The 21,064-nt window shown below is 49.5% G+C and overlaps 1 protein-coding gene across 4 annotated transcripts in view; it reads left to right on the forward strand.

Annotated features, from left to right (window-relative positions):
• The window catches only part of MCM10 (minichromosome maintenance 10 replication initiation factor), a 150,028-nt gene that overhangs the window by 121,009 nt on the left and 7,955 nt on the right, over positions 1-21,064 (forward strand). For all 4 annotated transcript variants that reach the window (XM_085895050.1, XM_085895049.1, XM_085895051.1 and 1 more), the window contains one exon: positions 14,120-14,268. In XM_085895050.1, coding sequence (XP_085751176.1) covers positions 14,120-14,268 — 149 coding nt within the window. The remainder of the gene's footprint in view (positions 1-14,119; positions 14,269-21,064) is intronic.

The raw sequence follows: 21,064 nt of genomic DNA on the forward strand, positions 1-21,064 counted from the left end.
GGTGTGTGTTGGTCCCCATGGGTCAGGAACTATGAACCAGAATAGCACTAAGTTCCTTGACTTTGCAAGAAGTCATGGTCTTAGGGTGGCTCGTTCATGGTTTCAGCGCCCACAAGCTCATTGCTGGACTTGGTATTCCAACGCTGGCGGTGTGGCAAAGGAGATCGACCATGTCCTCATTGACGGTCGTTGGAGGATGATCCAGAACTGCAGGGTCTACCGGAGTGCTCAGTTCCTCAATACTGACCTCAGGCTTGTTGTAGCAACTTTAAAGCTGCACCTTAAATCCTGGAGAATGGTACCATCCCAGCCTCGGCTGGATGTTGCCAAGCTCAGGGATGAGAGAGTAGCTGAGGAGTTTGCGGACAGGCTGAGTGGACACTTGGGGGGGTCTGCGTGCTTTGGGGGGTCCTGAAGAGTTGTGGAGTGCCTTCAAGACCACCTTCCTTGATGTTGCCGGTGGATGTCTTGGAGCTCACCGCAGAGCTGAGCTGTTCAGGGAGCTGAGGCGTAAAACTGTACGTGCACTGAGGGTGGACAAGGAGGCCAATGTGCGAGGAATCTGTGAGGGGGTAGAGCATCACCTGTGGACAGGTGATTCTCGTCCCGCTTGCAGGGGAATTCGCGCATTGCGTTCATCCAAGCCCATCCCTCGGAGCACTGCAGTTCGAGCGGAGAGTGGTAGGCTCTTGACAGAGGAGTCTGAAGTGAAGGCCCGCTGGGCCGGTTACTTTGAGCAGTTGTACCAGGCTGATCCCCCAGCTGTCGAGTTGGACGTCAAGGGTGTTACAATCCCTGTTGCTGACCCTCGAATCAACTGTGGTCCACCTTCGCTTGTGGAAACACGGGCTGCGGTGAACCAGTTGAAACGGGGCAAAGCTCCAGGGATCTGTGGCATCCATGCTGAACTTCTCAAGGCTGGTGGAAATGCTGCACTCGTGATCTATGCATGCAGTTTTGTGCTCTGCCTGGAACACAGGCATCATCCCAACTGACTGGAAGAGGGGCCTTGTTGTCCCTCTCTGGAAAGGGAAGGGTGATCGCCAAGACTGCAACAACTACCGAGGGGTGACGCTGCTCTCAGTGCCGGGTAAGGTCTTTGCTCGGATAATTCTTGATAGGGTTTGCCACCATCTGCTTGAGCACCAGCATCCAGAGCAGTCAGGCTTTACACCAAAGAGGTCAACGATTGACCGTATCCTTGCCCTTCGTGTCCTCACCGAACGCAGACGAGAGTTTCGGCAGGTGCTGCTTGCAGCCTATGTTGATCTCTGTAAAGCGTTCGATTCAGTGAATCGGGATGTCCTCTGGAGGATTCTTGGTCTTCGTGGGGTGCCACCAAAACTGATTGATCTGATGTCTGAACTCTACTCTGGTACTGAGAGTGCTGTGAAGTGTGGTGGTACCATCTCTGACTTATTTCCAGTTGCTACTGGAGTTCGTCAGGGGTGTGTACTGGCCCCCACACTTTTCAGCACTTGTATGGACTGGATTTTAGGGAGGATGTCGGAGAGATCTAGCTGCGGTGCATCGTTTGGGAATGTCAAGATCTCGGACCTTGACTTTGCAGATGATGCAGTCATCTTTGCGGAGACTTTAGATATCCTTTCGGGGGCCCTCGAGGTGCTGAATGAGGAGTCGGAGCCGCTGGGATTATGGGTTTCTTGGGTCAAAACTAAGATCCAGGCTTTCGGTGACATCTTGGATGCTGCTGTCCTGTCTGTGTCTGTTTGTGGTGAGGATGTTTAGGTCGTGGAGAGATTCACTTACCTTGGCAGTGATATTCATGTCTCTGCTGGCTGCGAGTCAGAGGTCAATAGACGTCTGGGTCGGGCCTGGGGAGTCATGGATTCACTGGATCATGGGGTGTGGCACTGCCGGTACCTGTGCGGGAGGACGAAAGTCCGAGTCTTCAGGTCCTTGGTACTTCCATTCTTGCTCTATGGATGCGAGACTTGGACTCTGACCAAGGATCTGAGACGGAGACTTAATTCCTTTGGTACCAGGTCTCTTCGGAGAATCCTTGGCTATCGCTGGTCGGATTTTGTGTCCAACGAGTGGTTGCTGAGAGAAACTCGGATGAGATTTGTTACCTGCATAGTCCGTGAGCGTCAGTTGCGGCTGTATGGACATGTGGCTCGTTTTCCTGACGCTGATCCTGCTCACCAGATTCTCTCAGTGAGGGAGTCTCATGAGTGGAGGAGGCCAGTGGGCCGACCACATGCCTCGTGGTTGCAGCAGGTTGACCATCATCTTAAGGAGATGGGGATGGGCCTGGCATCTGCCTGGGGGATGGCCAGACGGAGGCCCCTGGAGTACCGGCGGAAAGTGGACGCAGCGACGCGCTGTTCTGGCACATGCTCCCATACCTGACCTGATACGAAGACTAAGAATCCTCCAGAGGGCATCCCGATTTACTGAATCTAACCCTTTGCAGAGATCAACAAAGCAGTGAGCAACCCTTGCCAAAACTCTCGTCTGTGTTCGGTAGGGACCTGAAGGGCAAGGATACAGTCAATTGACCTCAGTGTAAAGCCTGACTGCAAGGCAGATGGTGGCGAACTCTACCAATAATTATCCGAGCAAAGACCTTGCCCGGCACTGAGAGTAGTGTCACCCCCCCGCCCCCCCCCCCCCAGGAGTTGTTGCAGTCATGGCGATCACCCTTCCCTTTACAGAGAGGGACAACAAAGCCTCTCTTCCAGTCAGTTGGGATGATGCCTGTGTTCCAGGCAGAGCACAGAACTGCATGCAACGACATGAGTGTAGCATTTCCACCAGCCTTGAGAAGTTCAGCATGGATGCCACAGATCCCAGGAGCTTTACCCCATTTCAAGTAGTTCACCGCAGCTTGTTTACACAAACAAATTTAGCTCACAGTTGATTGAAGGATTAGCAATAGGAATTGTTACACCCCTGACATCCAACTCAACAGTTGATAGATCAGCCTGGTACAGCCACTCAAAATAACCAGTCCAGCGGGCCTTCACTTCGGACTCCTCTGTTGAGCCCTCCACCCTCCGCTCTAACTGCAGTACACCGAGGGACGGGCTTGGAGGAACACAATGCACAAATTCCCCTGTGAGCAGGACGAGAATCACTTGACCACAGGTGATGCTTTTCCCCCCTCAGAGATTCTACCCTTGACTGGTCAATGGTATCCAGTGTTCCTCGAGAGAAAATTCTTCTTTGCCCTCCAGTGAGTTCCAAGGCATCCACCCGCAACATAGTTAGGGAGCTAGCACAGTTTCATTTACACTTTTGGGAACAAAAAGTTTGATGGTCTCATTCTGTCAAGAGTACATGGGGGATGAATAAAACCCATTTCTTAAGCATGGCATTCCCAGCCTTTTGGGGAGGCAGGGTCCCAAACCCCCCCAAAAAAGTGACATTCATTTACACTTTTGAGAACAATGCTGATATTCACACTGATGGCACCCCTCATATCACGAGTTAGAAATATACAACTTAAGAAACTATTTCCAGGGGTTTGCACTTAAGAAGGGCCCCAGTGGGGGTCCAAAAAGGGTCTCAATTACACTTTTGAGAACAAAGCTGAAATTGATACTGAAATATTGTTGCGAATCTGGAAGCCATGAGCACACTCAACATACAGGTCCTCTTGCTCAGTTATATCGATAAGTAAATGTGGATAGATAGCTTCCCGTCCCTTGTCTAATGGGTGATTAAATGTAAATGCACTGCGTAGTTATTTTGATAGGGTTTTTCTTTTATTTTTACATCAACAACATCAACGCCAACAACACCGCATCACCCTCACCTTCACTTTGCTTCCTTCACCTCGCTCTGGCCGACGTCATGGTGGGCGGAGTTCAAGGAGGAGCCGTGCAGCGGCCCTCGACCAATCGGCGTGCAACGAGTGAGGTGACCGTCACCCGGCCAATCAGACTTCCCCGACTGTGTGAGGGGCGGTCCACGTGATGTCACCACGCCCCCGGGCCAATCAAGGAGTTTGCCACCCGTTTTGGCCAGTGGCAGAGACGACGAGCGATTTGCATGCCGAAACCAGCCAGTGAGAGAGGGAGGGTCGCGAGGTGGCGCCCCCCCCCTCTGAAGGGGGGGGGGTATAATTATGGGTGTGATCTGCACGCGGAGAGTTTGGTTCTGGCAGGAAGTGAGCATCTGCGCACAAGGTGGTTCAGTGCGAAAGCGTCTGCGCACGGAGTGGTCGGTGCAACGGAGGGTCTTCTGCCAGCTTTCGCCCTGCCGACTTCCATTCGCCTGGAGCCCAGTCGTGAGGGCGTCTGGATCGTGCTGGGGGTCCAGTTCTTCCCCGAGGACCTGGTCCTTGAAGACCGCATGAGGCGGAAAGGTCAAATAGACTCTCACCTCCAGCTCGACTGTCCTCCGGGCTTGAGGTCCCAATAAAGACCACTTTGGTCCGATTATTTTGGGTGTGTGCGTGTGTGTGTTTGTGGCGCCAATCCATAAGTAATGAATTGTTAAGTGCTTTTTGCTTGTACATACGTGCATTTCTTTTAATCGGTTTAACTCTGCCTTTATCTGCTCCCCTCATTTCCCCATTATAAATAAACCCCGATTGTTAAATGTTTCAGCTCGTTCGTCTCCCTTCCTCCATTGGCTTAGCGTGCTGCGTGTTGGAAAATTAGCCAGGCTGTTGCCTCTGTAACGGGACAATTGGACTGACGGATCTTGGCGATCAACTGCTCGGGTCGCACACGGGTCGAGTACGCTAAGCGGCTCGTTCCGTACAGGTGCCGTCGAGGGTGAATTCCCCTGGTAGTTTGGACCACGTCGGTATTTAGGTAAATTGAAATTGGCAATCGACCCTCCCACATGTGGTCGACCTATTGGCGAACTTCGGTCCGATAAGGGACCCGTTGGCTCCGGAGTTATCCGGGGTGACGACCTATAAATTCCGGGTGATCGGTCAAGCCGACTCTGCTGCTCCATCTAGCGGTCGTGCTCGCAGCCGATACCCGGCCCTGCAACAATATCCCTTCACATTGCTTTGTCACAAAAATGTAACTTAAGAAAGGATAGTCCCTGGCGTTTCGGCTTAAGAAGGGTTCAAACGGACGAAGAAGGGTCATAACTCTTCATAGCCAAGAGAGACAAGGAGTAGACAAGTATGAGCTTGATAATAGAATTTATTGTGAAACATACAGGAGGAAACAGTGAAATAAAGGTAACTAGCATCAATTCTAGGCTTGGGTGCCTTTGCTTTGTCTCACAATTACAGCACTTTCGTTCCAATTTATGTTCAAGTCTCACAAATAATAACTTCAGCAAGGATTTTACTTGTAAGTGCCATATTCGCCTATGCTACATCAAAGTATAATGAGATTACCAACATATCCTCATCCGAGCGTCGCACAATGAAATTGATGCGTCTCACATTGCAAATATACAATACTCTTCATCCATTGATATTGCTATGCTTTTTAACAGATGGGTGCTTATAGGATTGAACAATAGCTGAAGAAGCCGATTTAGTCATATTCATCGTCAGTTTGGTTATCTGCGTCACTGTCATTGTCATCGGTGTCAGAATCAGGGTCAGTAGGCCTAGTGTCGTCGTCGCCGAGATCACTGGGATTTGGAAGAACTCTGTCGGGCATCTGGGGGCCTGTGAACCACACAGTTTGGTAGGAATTGTCCACCAGTTCCCATCCTTGTTGAGGATCTTTGGGGACAGCGTTGTTGCAGGCTGCGTGCCATGTCATTGCAACAAAGTTGCTGCGATGGCTCTTCTGCTGGACGACATTCTCGCATGGTGGGATGCTGCTTGCATCTACACCTTTAAGTCTTGCAAATGGCTGCTTACCCTTCTTCGGTCTGAAAGATTTCTCAAATACCACAAATCTGTGCTTGTTCAGTGGCAATGTCTTTTTTGCACCGTACAATTTCGCAGTGTACTCCTCAAGAACGTTGCAAGTTGCTTAGTCTACTTGCTCTGCTGCCAATGCAGAGAAAGCATCCAGGAAGGAATCATTCTCTTCAACAATTTTCAGAGGACGTTTTTTCCCCTTCCTTATGAAGGATGAGGTGTAGTCGCATCGTGTGAATGCAAGGAAGCCTGGCAGGGCTTTGCATAGGCTGGGTCCAATGTTGCTTGCAATGGCAGACAGGTCAATGTAATGCCCGTTACCCTGCCCAGAGGTGCCGACGTCCATCCATATCTTGGTGTTCACGCAATGGGAATGGTGTAGAAGAATAACTGCTATGTCGGTATCAGTGGCTCTGACAACTATGTCACCTGGTTGTTGGCTACTAGAAACTGCATCAATGGCATGAAGGCATATCCTTGTATCGGCCTCTGGGTGATTGCACTCCAAGCGAGGAACAGGCATTACATCAACCATCCCACTGGCTCCTCTGAACCGCAAACATTGCGTGTCCACCCCAACGTACAACTCCCTGCCATCCAGGCAAGCTGAATGCCACTGCTCAGCCCAATCTTTCATCAGAAAGCGGGGTAATTGCTGTTTGAAAGATGTCGACTTCAGTGCCTTCTCAATATTCCGCGGACAAATCTGTTCTTGTCCTGTGATGTGATAGGCAGAATCTTCTGCACCATGGCGCTCACGCTCGTTACCCTTTATTGAGGGTTCCTCGTCAGTGTCGAAGAGGATGTCTACCCGTTTTGAGGGATGCGAGAGGACTGCATGCAGCAAGTAACGTGATAGTCCACCATACGTCGGAGGTAGATTTGGTGGAAGGCAGTGAAGAAGAAAGTTGCCACCTATTACAGTAGCCTTCACCTTTGTTGGCGAACCATGCACTGCTACCCTGCTCTCAAAGACTGCGAAGAGATCACTCTTGGTTCCATGGGCCATTGTAACCAGGGTGCCATCTGTTCTTCACATTGTTAGAGGAACCGGAGTCACTGCTCCCTTGCTCTCAAGGACTGCGAAGAGATCACTCTTGGTTCCATGGGCCATTGTAACCAGGGTGCCATCTGTTCTACACATTGTTAGAGGAACCGGAGTCAATGGGTATGTGAGGAGGTATTCAAAGTCTACTTGCCTTTTCACAGCTATGATGGCAATCCGTCCAAACAGGTCTCTTGTGCACATAAGTTCTTGTACGATCGGGTTACTTGTTCTCTTGTTTTTTTGCTCCTTGGTCTGCAAAAGTCTTCAGGCGGTTCCGAGTGATAGCTTTCTTGAATCTAGCAGCAGCATCTTCGCACTCTGACATGAAATCATCATGTTTTTCTCTACCTTTTTCTTCCACGCTGAGTAAGGAATCGGTGATCTCATTGCTGGCAGTTTTCCCTGTCTGGATGTTTACAAGGGACTCTGATTCGAGATTGAAGGGATTGGCAAACCCTTCTATGGTCTTCAGCAGGTTGCCCAGGTCCTTATTGTCCCGTGAAATGCGGCTTGGGCTCAGCTCAGTCTGTGTGTCACTGGTTATATTCATTCCAGCCATTTTGAGCATGGCGCTCATGAGTGCTGCTCTGGCACCCTTGGTCGCACTCCACCGCAGACGGGCTGAGAAGTTATTAGTGGCGTCTGTGTACCCCGTCATCCTTGATGCTGCATCAGCATTTACCGTCTGCTCTTGAGTGAGATCTACCGGTTCCCTGCTGAACTGATTGTCCGTTCGACGAATGCTAAACAGACCAGCGACTCGCAACTTCTTCAGGCCTGGGTGTGTTGTAATGTTCATCAAATCAAGCTGATGCTTCGACATCCACCTTGCATAGTTTTGGCAATCGGTCCCGAAGAAAATGTTAGTAGTCTGCGTGAGGGCCCAAGTGTACAGGTCAACATTTGACTCTTGAATGGCTCTATCGATGATGTGGTGGAGGTTCACTCTCTGGATGTACTGCATGTAAAACTTGGCAGTTGGTCCATGCTTGCCATCCAAGGTTGATTGAGTGTAGCGAGAGTATTCGTCGAAGAGCGTGATGAATGACTGTGCAGTGCACAGCTGGTCTCGAGCTTCCTTGTTGTCCAACGTCGATGCTTTGATCAGTGTACTCACTGTGTCCATGTCATGGTATGTGCTGCACAATTGGTGAAAGTGCAGTGTTTCAAAAGCCAGTACCAGCATTGGATGGAGCCTCTTACAGCAGTTGAAGTTTTACATTCTATGATACCATTCAAGGAGCCAGGTGTGAGGACTTCAGCTTCAACTAACATATCTGCCATGCCAGATTCTTTGATGACCTTTCTGATGGCTTTGAAGAGGCACATCTGTAGATGAAAGGCCACGAACATAATAAAATGTTGTCGAATCTGGGGCGTTCTGTGACTTGGATCTTAATGGCCCTGTTATCAACATCAAGGTCATATGTTACTACACCATACGGCTGTCCGCACTCCTGAGCACACTTTTGGGTGATGGACAGTGTTTCTGCAAATACATCATTGTTAGTTGGTGAGCGATCAATATTTGGCATGCACAGAACCACTTGCTTTGGGAGATGGTCCACATAGTTCCAAGCATTGAACCCAGTCCACATAGGAATGCTTTCCATTCCCTGTGCATGCGTTACCATCCACAAGAAATCAAGCTTTCTTGATGGAATAGAAAGGTCTGTACCCCGAAAGTCTTTGCGTAAGAGAAATCGTCCATTCGTGGCTTCTTCCTCTAAGGAGCTAGGGCTCAATCAGGAACATCCAATTTCCTCCTCTTCCCCTTCCCACCCAACGATTGCAAAGGTCTATCTGTTGCTTGATCTTCGGTTACGTCTCCATCTGGGCCTACTCCTTCCTGTGACACTGAGGCTGGAGTGCTCTGAGCCTGATACATACTACCCATCGTATCGTGGAGCGTGTCGGTACCTGACAGTGTGTGTGTGTGTGTGTGTGTGTGTGTGTGTGTGTGTGTGTGTGTGTGTGTGTGTGTGTGTGTGTGTGTGTGTGTGTGTGTGTGTGTGTGTGTGTGTGTGTGTGTGTGTGTGTGTGTGTGTGTGTGTGTGTGTGTGTGTGTGTGTGTGTGTGTGTGCGTGTGTGTGTGCGCGTGTGTGTGCGCGTGTGTGTGTGTGTGTGTGTGTGCGTGTGTGCGTGCGCGTGTGTGTGTGTGTGTGTGTTAATTCGTCGTAGTTGTCAAAAGCAAGTCCACAAGGTATTCCAGGAATTGAACCAGCAGGACAGTTCAGCTTTCGGTCATAGATGGCATAGGCTCGGTCTGTCTCAATTTCCTCAATGACGTGGTAGTTAAGCGAATGCCCCCATCCGATTCAGCATTGTGAGAATCTTCTTGCTTCCAGTCAGTCACTTCAAGGACAAACCCATCAGGATATGCTTTCTCGGTTTTAGGTTACCATTCTTCACTGAAAACAGTACATCCTGACTTCATGAATCAGAGCGGTGCTTGACTGACTGAATATTGGCCAGTATTTGGTCCTCCAAGTAGTGTCTGAAAGAAAGTCTTGACAAGGTCAGGTGGGTCCCCCTCGCCATTGTTGAGAGCTTCCACGGCCATTGGATCGAGGAGGGGCTCTTTCGTCACGGACTTCAATGCCTGTCTGAATTGCAATGCAACTTTAGTAACTTGACCCTCAGGAGATGACTTGATGTCATACACTGCCTTAATGGAAGCATACTCAATGGCTGTGCTGTGGACTATCACACCTTGCTGGCGGAAGTCTGGGGAATGCAATAAAATCTTGTCCGGGAATTTCCTGGTCAGAAGGTCCCACAGGTATTGAGCTTTGCTTACTGAAGGGACCACTTCAAGTTCAGTACAGAGGTCGGTGTATTGTTCATAAATGGATCCAAGGCGTTCAGGTCTCTGTTGGTCAATGATGTTGTCTTTGATGTACGAATAGATAAGATCAATAGGAAACTTGGGATTAACCAGCTCCTCAGCGATGGGGGGGAGGGCAGCCCAAAACTTTTCACCCTATCCGCCCTCCGGATATATGTGACACGACAACTGTGATGAAACTGGGCTTCCTTAGCTATCAGATCAACCCCACTGACTTTTACAAGTAAACATGCTTGCTTGAGAGTATGCACAATCTCTATAATCTTTTGTGCTGCTTGCTTGGTTTGCAATTTTCCTGGGAGCTCTTTTGTTCCATCTGGGCATTTTTTGGCCTTTTTGTCACAAAACAAACATGAATCAGGGAAAATACCAAGAGTTGACACCCTTCTGCTGGACTCTTCACCACTAAAGGGGCTGTCACACCTTGACGATTTAGCGAGCGTATGCCGACGTATGAAAGATTTGTCTAAAACGCTGGCACACGTTGAATACGTTATGGATAAGTTTTGATAACATTGAGAGCACGCTGAAAAACACTGCCATGCGTCGTAGTACGCTGGCTTTCATCGTTGTACTTTGCGGTTGTCCTCAAATTTTCCATGCTTGAAATTTTACGACTTATGTCAGCGTATGACTCACACGTTCCGCTACGCTGGCCATAAGTTGTAGGCACGTTATGCGATCGTTGATACACGTCGACACACGTTACTTGTAAGTTAATCATAAGTCGAAACACGTCGAGGTAATGTTTAGCGTACCCGAAACTTATTTCTAACCTATGAGTAACGTGTTGTAGGCACGTTACGCGATCGTTGGCACACGTCGACACACGTTACTTGTAAGGCATTCATAAGTCGAAACACGTCAATGTAATGGTTAGCGTCAGTGTTCCAGACTCCCTGGTTTTTGGGGGTTTTTTTATTGTTTTTTTTTTCTTCTGTATGACGGTCATGTTGACACTTCGATTTCCAGTGGGTTATGATTTAAATCGTTGAGCGGCAGCCATTTAATTATATTATATTATAACCGCACTAGAAATCGAAGTGTCAACATTACCGTCATACCGAAGAAAAAAGAAAAAAAAAACAAAAAAAAAAACAAAGTCTGGAACACTGACGCTAACCATTACATTGACGTGTTTTGACTTATGAGTAACTTACAAGTAACTTTTGTCGACGTGTGCCAACGATCGCATATCGTGTAAACAACTTATTCCCATCGCATGCGGAACGTGTGAGGCATATGGCAAGTACGTCGTAAAATATTTAACACGTTTAAAAGTCTAAGACGTACTCCACTTACTACGATGTATGATAGCGTACTTTAGCGTGCTCTTAACGTATACCAAACTTACCCATACTGTATTCCACGTGCGCCAGCGTTTTGGATCCATTTTTTTAGAGGTCGGCATACGCTGGCAAGATCGCCAAGGTGTGACTGCGATGTTGACACTTCCATTTCTCCGGCGGTTATGATTTGAATCATTGTGCGGCAGCCTTTTAATAGGCTTCGCCACGTGATCGTCGGCGATACGTGCAGCGCGCTATGCATAAGTTAGACTATCGTTGGGCATAGGTTGTGAACGCCGACAACAGGCTAAGCATTCCTTGGTATAAGTTATCTATAAGACAAGGAAACGTTCTGTGTCCGTTACTAATATGTTATGCATACGACCAACTCGTTATGAATACGTCCGAATCTTTAACAAAAACATCAAAAGTTCAGCGTAAGCCAGTGTTTTACATACATTTTGATATGTTGCCATTGCTGGCTAAAACGTCAAGGTGTGACTGGGCCTTAAGGACGGTAGTCTTAAAGGCACTCCACATCTCTTCAGGATTCCCCAAAGCACTCAATCCCGCCAAATCCACACTCAGCCGGTTCGCAAACTCCTCAGCTGCCCTCTCATCCTTGAGCTTGCCAACATCCAGCCCTTGCTGGGATGGTACCATTCCGCATTTTTTTATGGTTTTAAGCGCAACTTCAGTTGCTACCACAAGCCTGTGGTCTATATTAAGCTACTGAGCACTCCATGGTAGACCCTGCTGTTCTGGATCATCCTCCAGCAACCATCAACGAGCACATGGTCATTATACTTTGCCATACCACCAGTGTTGGAATACTAAGTCCAACGATGAGCCTCTGGGCATTGAAACCATGAACCAGGTGCCCTAAGTCCATGATTTCTTGCAAAGTCGAGGAACTTGGTCTCCATGGGTCTGGAACTGTGAACCAGAAGAGCACTAACACATGTCTCATAACCATCCCAATCAGTTCCAGTCGATGCATTGAAATCCCCCAAGACTAGAAGAGTATCTCACCTGGCGCACTGATCAACCACAGACTCGAGTGTGGCGGAGAATGCGTCCTTCACGGTGAGGTCACTCGCCTCAGTCGGAGCAGATACAGAGACCAGAGAAATAACTCCCAAGAAGTGACGAATCCTTCGTCTCATAATATGCTCGTTGACTGGTGTTACCTCAATTATCATTGGAATCAGCTTCTTGGACACAGCTACAGAAACTCCTTGGGCATGGTAACCATCAGAGTGACCAGACTAATAGTAGGTGTAACCACCCGCCATGATCTCACCACTATCCAGTCTCCGAACCTCAGAGAGTGCTGAAATACCGATGTTCAAACGCTTTAGCTCAGATGAGAAAAGAGGTGAATCATCCTCTCTTCGAGATTGGACATTCCAGGCACCCACCTGAACGGACTGCCTGAGGTTAACTCAAGGAGACCGCCATCTGGTGGACCACACCTCAGCACCACCCCGACACACACTTCCCCAATCTGACCCGGGAAGGTTACCCCATGGTTTTCCTATCATCAAAGAGTGTGTGGTCTCGAAGAATTTGCTCCAATCCCATAATCCCGTGTGCTGCTCTATGGAGGGGGCAGCTGCACAGGAGGTACTCCCACGGAGTGGGTTTTGAATTTTCTTTTAGGTTTTCTTGTATTTCGCGGAGTGAAGGGTTTTACGTTGGACGGAATACAAATCCTGCCACCAACCTCCTAATATAAAGTAACCCAACTGCAGGGCGACGTACGCAGACACAGTTGGGCACTAGATATGGATGGCCGTTGGCTTACAAGGAGCTCCTCCGCCCTTTGACAGGTTTTATTTTTCATCCTGCTGGGTGTCCATATCATGTAACCTCCTCACCAGAAAACCTGGTGGGGGAGCTGGTTTCGTATCCGACAACCCAACCATGAAACAGGTTATTACAGGTTTACATGATACCTGCAACAAGTCACAGATCTGATCTGATCTGGCCTGACCTGACAATAGACCCTCGTTGTGTTTCATTTGCTTAAAATGCACTTTTGTGACAGAATATTTAGAATCTAACAAGTTTTCGTACTGAGATGCATTTTTCCTGCTTATGGAGGAACCAATATCAACAATGTATGGCTGTGTACGGTGAATTTAATTTGTATTTTTAATTGTTTTTTTTTGTGTTCAGGCATCTCATTGAAATGAATAAGTTTTCCATTATTTGTTAATAATGAAATAAAAGATTTTGTGACCATCAAGAGGCACATGTTTGAATTTTAGGAAGCAGATACCTCAATGTCTGGTGAGGGTGCATCGAAGGTACATCACATTTTTGGGCACCATGCTACTGAAAGGGTACAGATGCAGTCGGGAGGGATCCACTTGGATCAACAAATGGTTCGGGGCTAACGGGTCGTGGTTATGAGGAAATGTTAGAACAAGCAACATTGTTTACATTTGAGGAAAGACAATTACATGGGATATGATAAAGGGGATTGACGCGATGAATTAAGTGGATCTTTTTGAGGTGGTAGTGTCAATAAAAATTGGGGGCACAGCTTTTAAAGAGAAATATGATGCATCCCCCTTTCCTGCAAGTGCCTTTTCTCCAACCCATTTCCCCATGTGTTCAAAACCCTTCTCCTTCCACCTCTTCATAAAAGAAAAAAAAAGTCTCTCTCTCTCTCTCTCTCTCTCTCTCTCTCTCTCTCTCTCTCTCTCTCTCTCTCTCTCTCTCTCTCTGTCTCTGTCTCTGTCTCTGTCTCTGTCTCTGTCTCTGTCTCTGTCTCTGTCTCTGTCTCTGTCTCTGTCTCTGTCTCTGTCTCTGTCTCTGTCTCTGTCTCTGTCTCTGTCTCTGTCTGTGTCTGTGTCTGTGTCTCTCTCTCTCTGTCTCTCTCTCTCTGTCTCTCTCTGTCTCTCTCTCTCCTTCCATGTGTAACATGTCAACACAAATGTATAGTGTTGGGAGCGGGACAAGGCATTGCCCAGATGTGAACTTAATTCCTTTGTCTGCTTTATGCCATTCCTCATACTATATATAATATTCATCAATGGGGCTGGTCAGTCCACCTTTAACTATGCACTCATGGTGTCCTTGTCTTTGGCTCTGTCACTGTCATTGCCACACAGTGCAAGTACACACATTACCGTGCACTGGATAGCTGCTCGGAGCAAGCTCACAAGCTGACCTGGCATTCTGCAAAAAAGCGTTTCTTTCGCTGCCACCATTGTGGAGAACGTGCAGTCTCCTTTGATCGTCTACCCAAGAGACACTGCCGGTCAGTACTGTGTTGTGCGATTGTGCTGTTTGGTGCTGTGTCTTGGCAAAAAGGAAAATGTAAACAAATGTTAGGAACTTTCCTCTGACTTCTCAACCAAACCATATTGTTTGTTTGTTTGTTTATCCTCTTCGCATTGTTAAACCAATTAACACATTGGTTTGGAAGGATCAATCAATATTCAGTAGGCATCATTCCAAAGGTGAATGCCACCTTTGTTGCAAAGCTGATGACAGCACTCCCAAGTGTTAGTGATGGCTGTCACAAATTTAGCAGCCATTGCAATTCTGAGCCACTGACACCTGCAAGCAAATTATTTTTATACTGCTGATACAGTGGTGTGTCATTTGGTTTTGTCAAAACAGTGCACTTTGCAATGCTACAACTGCCAATGTTGTGATTGGTTTAATTGACTTGGAGGACACCTTCGTTCTTACTGCTTCAGATTGAAATTTTGAGATTTGCTATGTATTCATATGACGTAGCAGATAGTGGGGGTAACGCCGACCAGGGCACTAGTCTTGGTTCCGAGTCGACCTCCGAGACCCACACGGCAGCTAGACGGGAGCAACTCCATTTAAACCACACTGCAATCATAGGCTCGTTATAAATCACTACGAACATCACTCGAAGCATTGCAAACTCACTTTTCCGTACAGATCGGTCTTTTGATAACCCCCCAGCACATGACAAAGCAACTACCTGCGGCCTGGGGCAACTGGAGGCCAATAAACCTTCTTTATTCGCCCCCACATCACATTGATCATAATACCAACTCCATTGACTGATCTCCGCCAAATCCACTTTCACACGAGACCTGCTGGCATTTATTTCAACAACGTTAAACTGCATCACTAGAGCAAGGAAAAACACATATGCCATGAACAACAACCCACAACCCACATCACGAGTCCGTTCCTTGGTTGTCGACTCGATGTTGTGACACGCGACTCCCTTTAACGCCACGGGCTCCCCGCCACCTGTTGAAGCTGCCTGAACAACACCGACGCGCATTGCCTCACGAACACTGCCGAAACGCGGGAATTCATCGCGAGCGAAGCGCGGGAACTCATCGCAAGAGCTGATACGGCTCTCGCCGCTCCTGAACCGCACATCACTGCCGCCGGCAGCAACGAACGGTCGCTCCCGCTGCTTCGACGCGGCCCCCGCCGCCAGAGCCTCGCCCTCGGTACTCGACGAAGGCCTCGAAGAGAGCACTGGCACATCTGGAGGTACGAACCGGAGATCCAGTCCGAGGTGCGCCAGCCCGTTCCGACCCAAAAGGGTCCGGCTCGCCGGGTCCGGCTCCTGCTCCGGCTCGCCGGCATCGTCATGCCCCGGTTGCAGGCCGATCTCCAGGTCACTGGGGTCCTGCTGCGGTGCCCCTTCGCTCCCGGTGCGACCGTGCTGCGGTGCCCCTTCGCCCCCGGTGCGACCGTGCTGCGGTGCGCGCCCTCGTCCCGCACCGCTAGGCGCGCGAGCACCCTGCGGCACTTGTGCCATCGCGCGGACTCCGGGCTGCGCGACCTGCGGCACTTGTGCGGTCACCGCGTGGACCTCGGGATGAGCCGCCATGCCCCAGCTGGAGCTACTCATTACGTCCTGGCCAGCAATGGCGCGGACATCCGTGAGTGTCTGCTCGACAGATGAAGCAGTCGCGACCGCCGAGTCGAATGTGATGTCGGTCAACCGTAGGATGGCTGCTCGCAGACCAGAAATAAAACGATCTCTGAGCCGTGCCGGACGCTCCTCTGTCGTGAATTTGCACGGCACAGCCGAATGCGATGCGCGGGCAGCACGAGTGGACTCAATTCGACACCCGATCCGTCCCTCGATCACTTCAACCTCCCCTGCCACTGATCTTGTCATCTCCGGATCAATTGGAAGCAGGTTTTGACCCGGGACGGAAGGATCGCTTCGCACACCGCCATCTATGACTGTAACGATGGGCGATGACCCTCGGCCCACACACCGTAGACGACCTCGAGTGCTCAGACCGCTGTCCGAGTGATTGCATTGCAACGCTCGCCCACGACCCGCGCCGCAGACCGTGCGCATGGCCGTGCGTGCCTGGCCCATCGCGATGACCCCCAGACCATCTGCTGTGCCCCGACCATCGAGACCTCGGACATTCTCCAAAGCTTGCGCGACGTCCCACGCCGCGTTCGAGCCGAAACGCGTGTCCTCGACAAAACGAACAGTGAGCGCGGCCGTTGCCCACTCGACGTGGCCGAAGTCGATTCCGACGAAGGCGGGCACGCGTACGTTTGCCGTGCACCGACCCTCTGCCATGCTCGTGCTGGCGAGACCTTTGGCTCCGTAGCTTGGAACCGCACGGGTCATTTGCCGCCCTGCACACGCCGATCCGAAGATTCTCGTCGCCAACTGTAATGCACTGAAATGGAAGATGCTTAGCAGGCAGACACGATGCGGAGGAACAGTCGAGCCGGGCTGTGGTGCACAAGCACGAGCGCGAGCGTACTCTGCCCGTGGCTCTCCTTTATTGCGTATTAGCACACTCACGAGCCGGACGACTCCAGCATTACTACGACGCCTCAGACGGCGCGCACACCTTATATCCCTTGCAGATACGATGACCACCACGACCACTCCGCCCATCATCACGCCCATCATGCATCATCATCATGCCCCTCCCCGTAGGCCCGCAGACTACACCACACCTTATCCTGCAAGAGATGTAGTTGGTGGAAAAATCGCTTCAATCTTACTTCAGATGTTTCATTGCAAACTGTGGAACCACTTCTTTGTGGCTGAAAATTGCTTTACATCTGTGTGGCATGAATACCAAACATCATTTTATCCACAACTGAAAATAAATAGCATACATTCCAGTTCACTTTCACTCATATGTGCCAGAAGCGCCATTGTGATGTTGAGGGTGAGCTATGGACTATTATTGAGTCCCTATTTTAAATGCAGATATATTTGTTGTTATTGATAAAGCATTTTTGTCAGGTCAGGTTCGATCTGTGACCTGCTACAGGTACCATGTAAACCTGTACTAACCTGTTCCATGGTCGGGTTGTCGGCGACACCAGGTTTTCTGGTGAGGGGGTGTTTGGATATGGACACCCAGCAGGATTAAAAACAAAACCTGTCAAAGGGCGGAGGAGCTCCTTGTGAGCCAACGGCCATCCATATCTAGTGCCCAACTGTGTCTGCAGACGTCCTCCTGCAGTTGGGTTACTTTTTATGAGGAGGTTGGTGGCAGGATTTGCACTCCGGCCACCGTAAAACCCTTCATTCCGCAAAATGCAAAAACGCAAAAAAATCTGAAAACCCACTCCGTGGGAGTACCTCCAGTGCAGCTTCCCTTCGCAGGGCAGCTCACCGGATGACGGGATTGGGACAAAGTCTTCGGGACCCCCAATCTTTGATAGGAGGGAAACCACGGGGTAACATCCCTGGGTCAGATTGCGGGAGAGTGTGTCGGAGTGGTGCTGAGGTGTCGTCCACCAGACGGCGGTCTCCTTGGGTTAACCTGAGGCGGTCCCTTCGGGTGGGTGCCTGGAATGTCCTATCCCTAAGAGAGGATGATCACCTGTCTCTGTTATCATCTGAGCTCAAGCGTTTGGACATCGGGATTGCAGCTCTCTCTGAGGTTCGGAGACCGGATTGCGGCGAGATAATGGTGGGTAGTTACACCTACTATTGGTCTGGTCGCTCTGATGGTTACCATACCCAAGGAGTTGCTGTAGCTGTGTCCAATAAGCTGACCCCAATGATAATTGAGGTAACACCGGTCAACGAGCGTATTATGAGATTAAGGATTCGTCACTCCTTAGGTGTCATTTCCCTGGTCTCTGTTTATGCTCCGACTGAGGCGAGTGATCTCACCGTGAAGGATGCATTCTACGCCACGCTCGAGTCTGTGGTTGATCAGTGCCCCAGACGAGATACACTTCTAGTCTTGGGGGATTTCAATGCATCGACTGGAACTGATAGGGATGGTTATGAGGTGTGTGTTGGTCCCCATGGGTCAGGAACTATGAACCAGAATAGCACTAAGTTCCTTGACTTTGCAAGAAGTCATGGACTTAGGGTGGCTGGTTCATGGTTTCAGCGCCCACAAGCTCATCGCTGGACTTGGTATTCCAACGCTGGCGGTGTGGCAAAGGAGATTGACCATGTCCTCATTGACGGTCGTTGGAGGATGATCCAGAACTGCAGGGTCTACCGGAGTGCTCAGTTCCTCAATACTGACCACAGGCTTGTTGTAGCAACTCTAAAGCTGCACCTTAAATCCTGGAGAATGGTACCATCCCAGCCTCGGCTGGATGTTGCCAAGCTCAGGGATGAGAGAGTAGCTGAGGAGTTTGCGAACAGGCTGAGTGGACACTTGGGCGGTCTGGGTGCTTTGGGGGGTCCTGAAGAGTTGTGGAGCGCCTTCAAGACCACCGTCCTTGATGTTGCCTGTGGATGTCTTGGAACTCACCGCAGGGCAAAGAAGAATTTTGTCTCTCAAGGGACACTGGATACCATTGACCAGAGTCGCAGGGCCAGGCTGAATGGCAGAGCTGAGCTGTTCAGGGAGCTGAGGCGTAAAACTGTACGTGCACTGAGGGTGGACAAGGAGGCCTATGTGCGAGGAATCTGTGAGGGGGTAGAGCATCACCTGTGGACAGGTGATTCTCATCCCGCTTACAGGGGAATTCGCGCATTACGTTCATCCAAGCCCATCCCTCGGAGCACTGCAGTTCGAGCAGAGAGTGGTAGGCTCTTGACAGAGGAGTCTGAAGTGAAGGCCCGCTGGGCCGGTTACTTTGAGCGGTTGTACCAGGCTGATCCCCCAGCTGTCGAGTTGGACATCAAGGGTGTTACAATCCCTGTTGCTGACCCACGAATCAACTGTGGTCCACCTTCGCTTGTGGAAACACGGGCTGCGGTGAACCAGTTGAAACGGGGCAAAGCTCCAGGGATTTGTGGCATCCATGCCGAACTTCTCAAGGCTGGTGGAAATGCTGCACTCGTGTCGTTGCATGCATTTTTGTGCTCTGCCTGGAACACAGGCATCATGCCAACTGACTGGAAGAGGGGCCTTGTTGTCCCTCTCTGGAAAGGGAAGGGTGATCGCCAAGACTGCAACAACTACCGAGGGGTGACGCTGCTCTCAGTGCCGGGCAAGGTCTTTGCTCGGATAATTCTTGATAGGGTTCGCCACCATCTGCTTGAACACCAGCGTCCAGAGCAGTCAGGCTTTACACCAAAGAGGTCAACGATTGACCGTATCCTTGCCCTTCGTGTCCTCACCGAACGCAGACGAGAGTTTCGGCAGGAGCTGCTTGCAGCCTATGTTGATCTCTGTAAAGCGTTCGATTCAGTGAATCGGGATGTCCTCTGGAGGATTCTTGGTCTTCGTGGGGTGCCACCAAAACTGATCGATCTGATGTCTGAACTCTACTCTGGTTCTGAGAGTGCTGTGAAGTGTGGTGGTACCACCTCTGACTTATTTCCAGTTGTTACTGGAGTTCGTCAGGGATGTGTACTTGCCCCCACACTTTTCAGCACTTGTATGGACTGGATTTTAGGGAGGATGTCGGAGAGATCAAGTTGCGGTGCATCGTTTGGGAATGTCAAGATCTCGGACCTTGATTTTGCAGACGATGCAGTCATCTTTGCGGAGACTTTAGACATCCTTTTAGGGGCCCTCGAGGTGCTGAATGAGGAGTCGGAGCTGCTGGGATTACGGGTTTCTTGGGTCAAAACTAAGATCCAGGCTTTCGGTGACATCTTGGATGCTGCTGTCCTGTCTGTGTCTGTTTGTGGTGAGGATGTTGAGGTCGTGGAGAGATTCACTTACCTTGGCAGTGATATTCATGTCTCTGCTGGCTGCGAGTCAGAGGTCAATAGACGTCTGGGTCGGGCCTGGGGAGTCATGGATTCACTGGATCATGGGGTGCGGCGCTGCCGGTACCTGTGCGGGAGGACGAAAGTCCGAGTCTTCAGGTCCTTGGTGCTTCCAGTCTTGCTCTATGGGTGCGAGACTTGGACTCTGACCAAGGACCTGAGATGGAGACTTAATTCCTTTGGTACCAGGTGTCTTCGGAGAATCCTTGGCTATCGCTGGTCGGATTTTGTGTCCAACGAGCGGTTGCTGAGAGAGACTCGGATGAGATTTGTTACCTGCATAGTCCGTGAGCGTCAGTTGCGGCTGTATGGACATGTGGCTCGTTTTCCTGATGCTGATCCTGCTCACCAGATTCTCTCAGCGAGGGAGTCTCATGAGTGGAGAAGGCCAGTGGGTGGACCACGTGCCTCATGGTTGCAACAGGTTGACCATCATCTCAAGGAGATGGGGATGGGCCTGTCATCTGCCTGGGGGATGGCCAGACGGAGGCCCCTGGAGTATCGGCGGAAAGTGGACGCAGCGACGCGCTGTTCTGGCACATGCTCCCATACCTGACCTGAAAGCAATTTACAGCATGTTTATTGCCATTACTATAATTATTTTTACTTTCAGATTGATCCATTATGGCTGAGAGATTAACTGTTACTTAAAGAGCCTGAATTTCGGCACAGTATGAGATGTGGCAGTCATATACATATATATATATATATATATATATATATATATATATATATATATATATATATATATGTATATATATATATATATGTATATATGTATATATATATATATATATATATATATATATATGTATGTATATATATATACATATATATATACATATATATATACATATACATATATATATACATATACATATATATATATACATATACATATATATATATACATATACATACATACATA

This window comes from Eptatretus burgeri, chromosome 9 (assembly GCF_056783735.1).
Source record: "Eptatretus burgeri isolate ZD-2024b chromosome 9, Ebu_testis_v1, whole genome shotgun sequence".
In the NCBI taxonomy this organism is placed as follows: domain Eukaryota; kingdom Metazoa; phylum Chordata; class Myxini; order Myxiniformes; family Myxinidae; genus Eptatretus; species Eptatretus burgeri.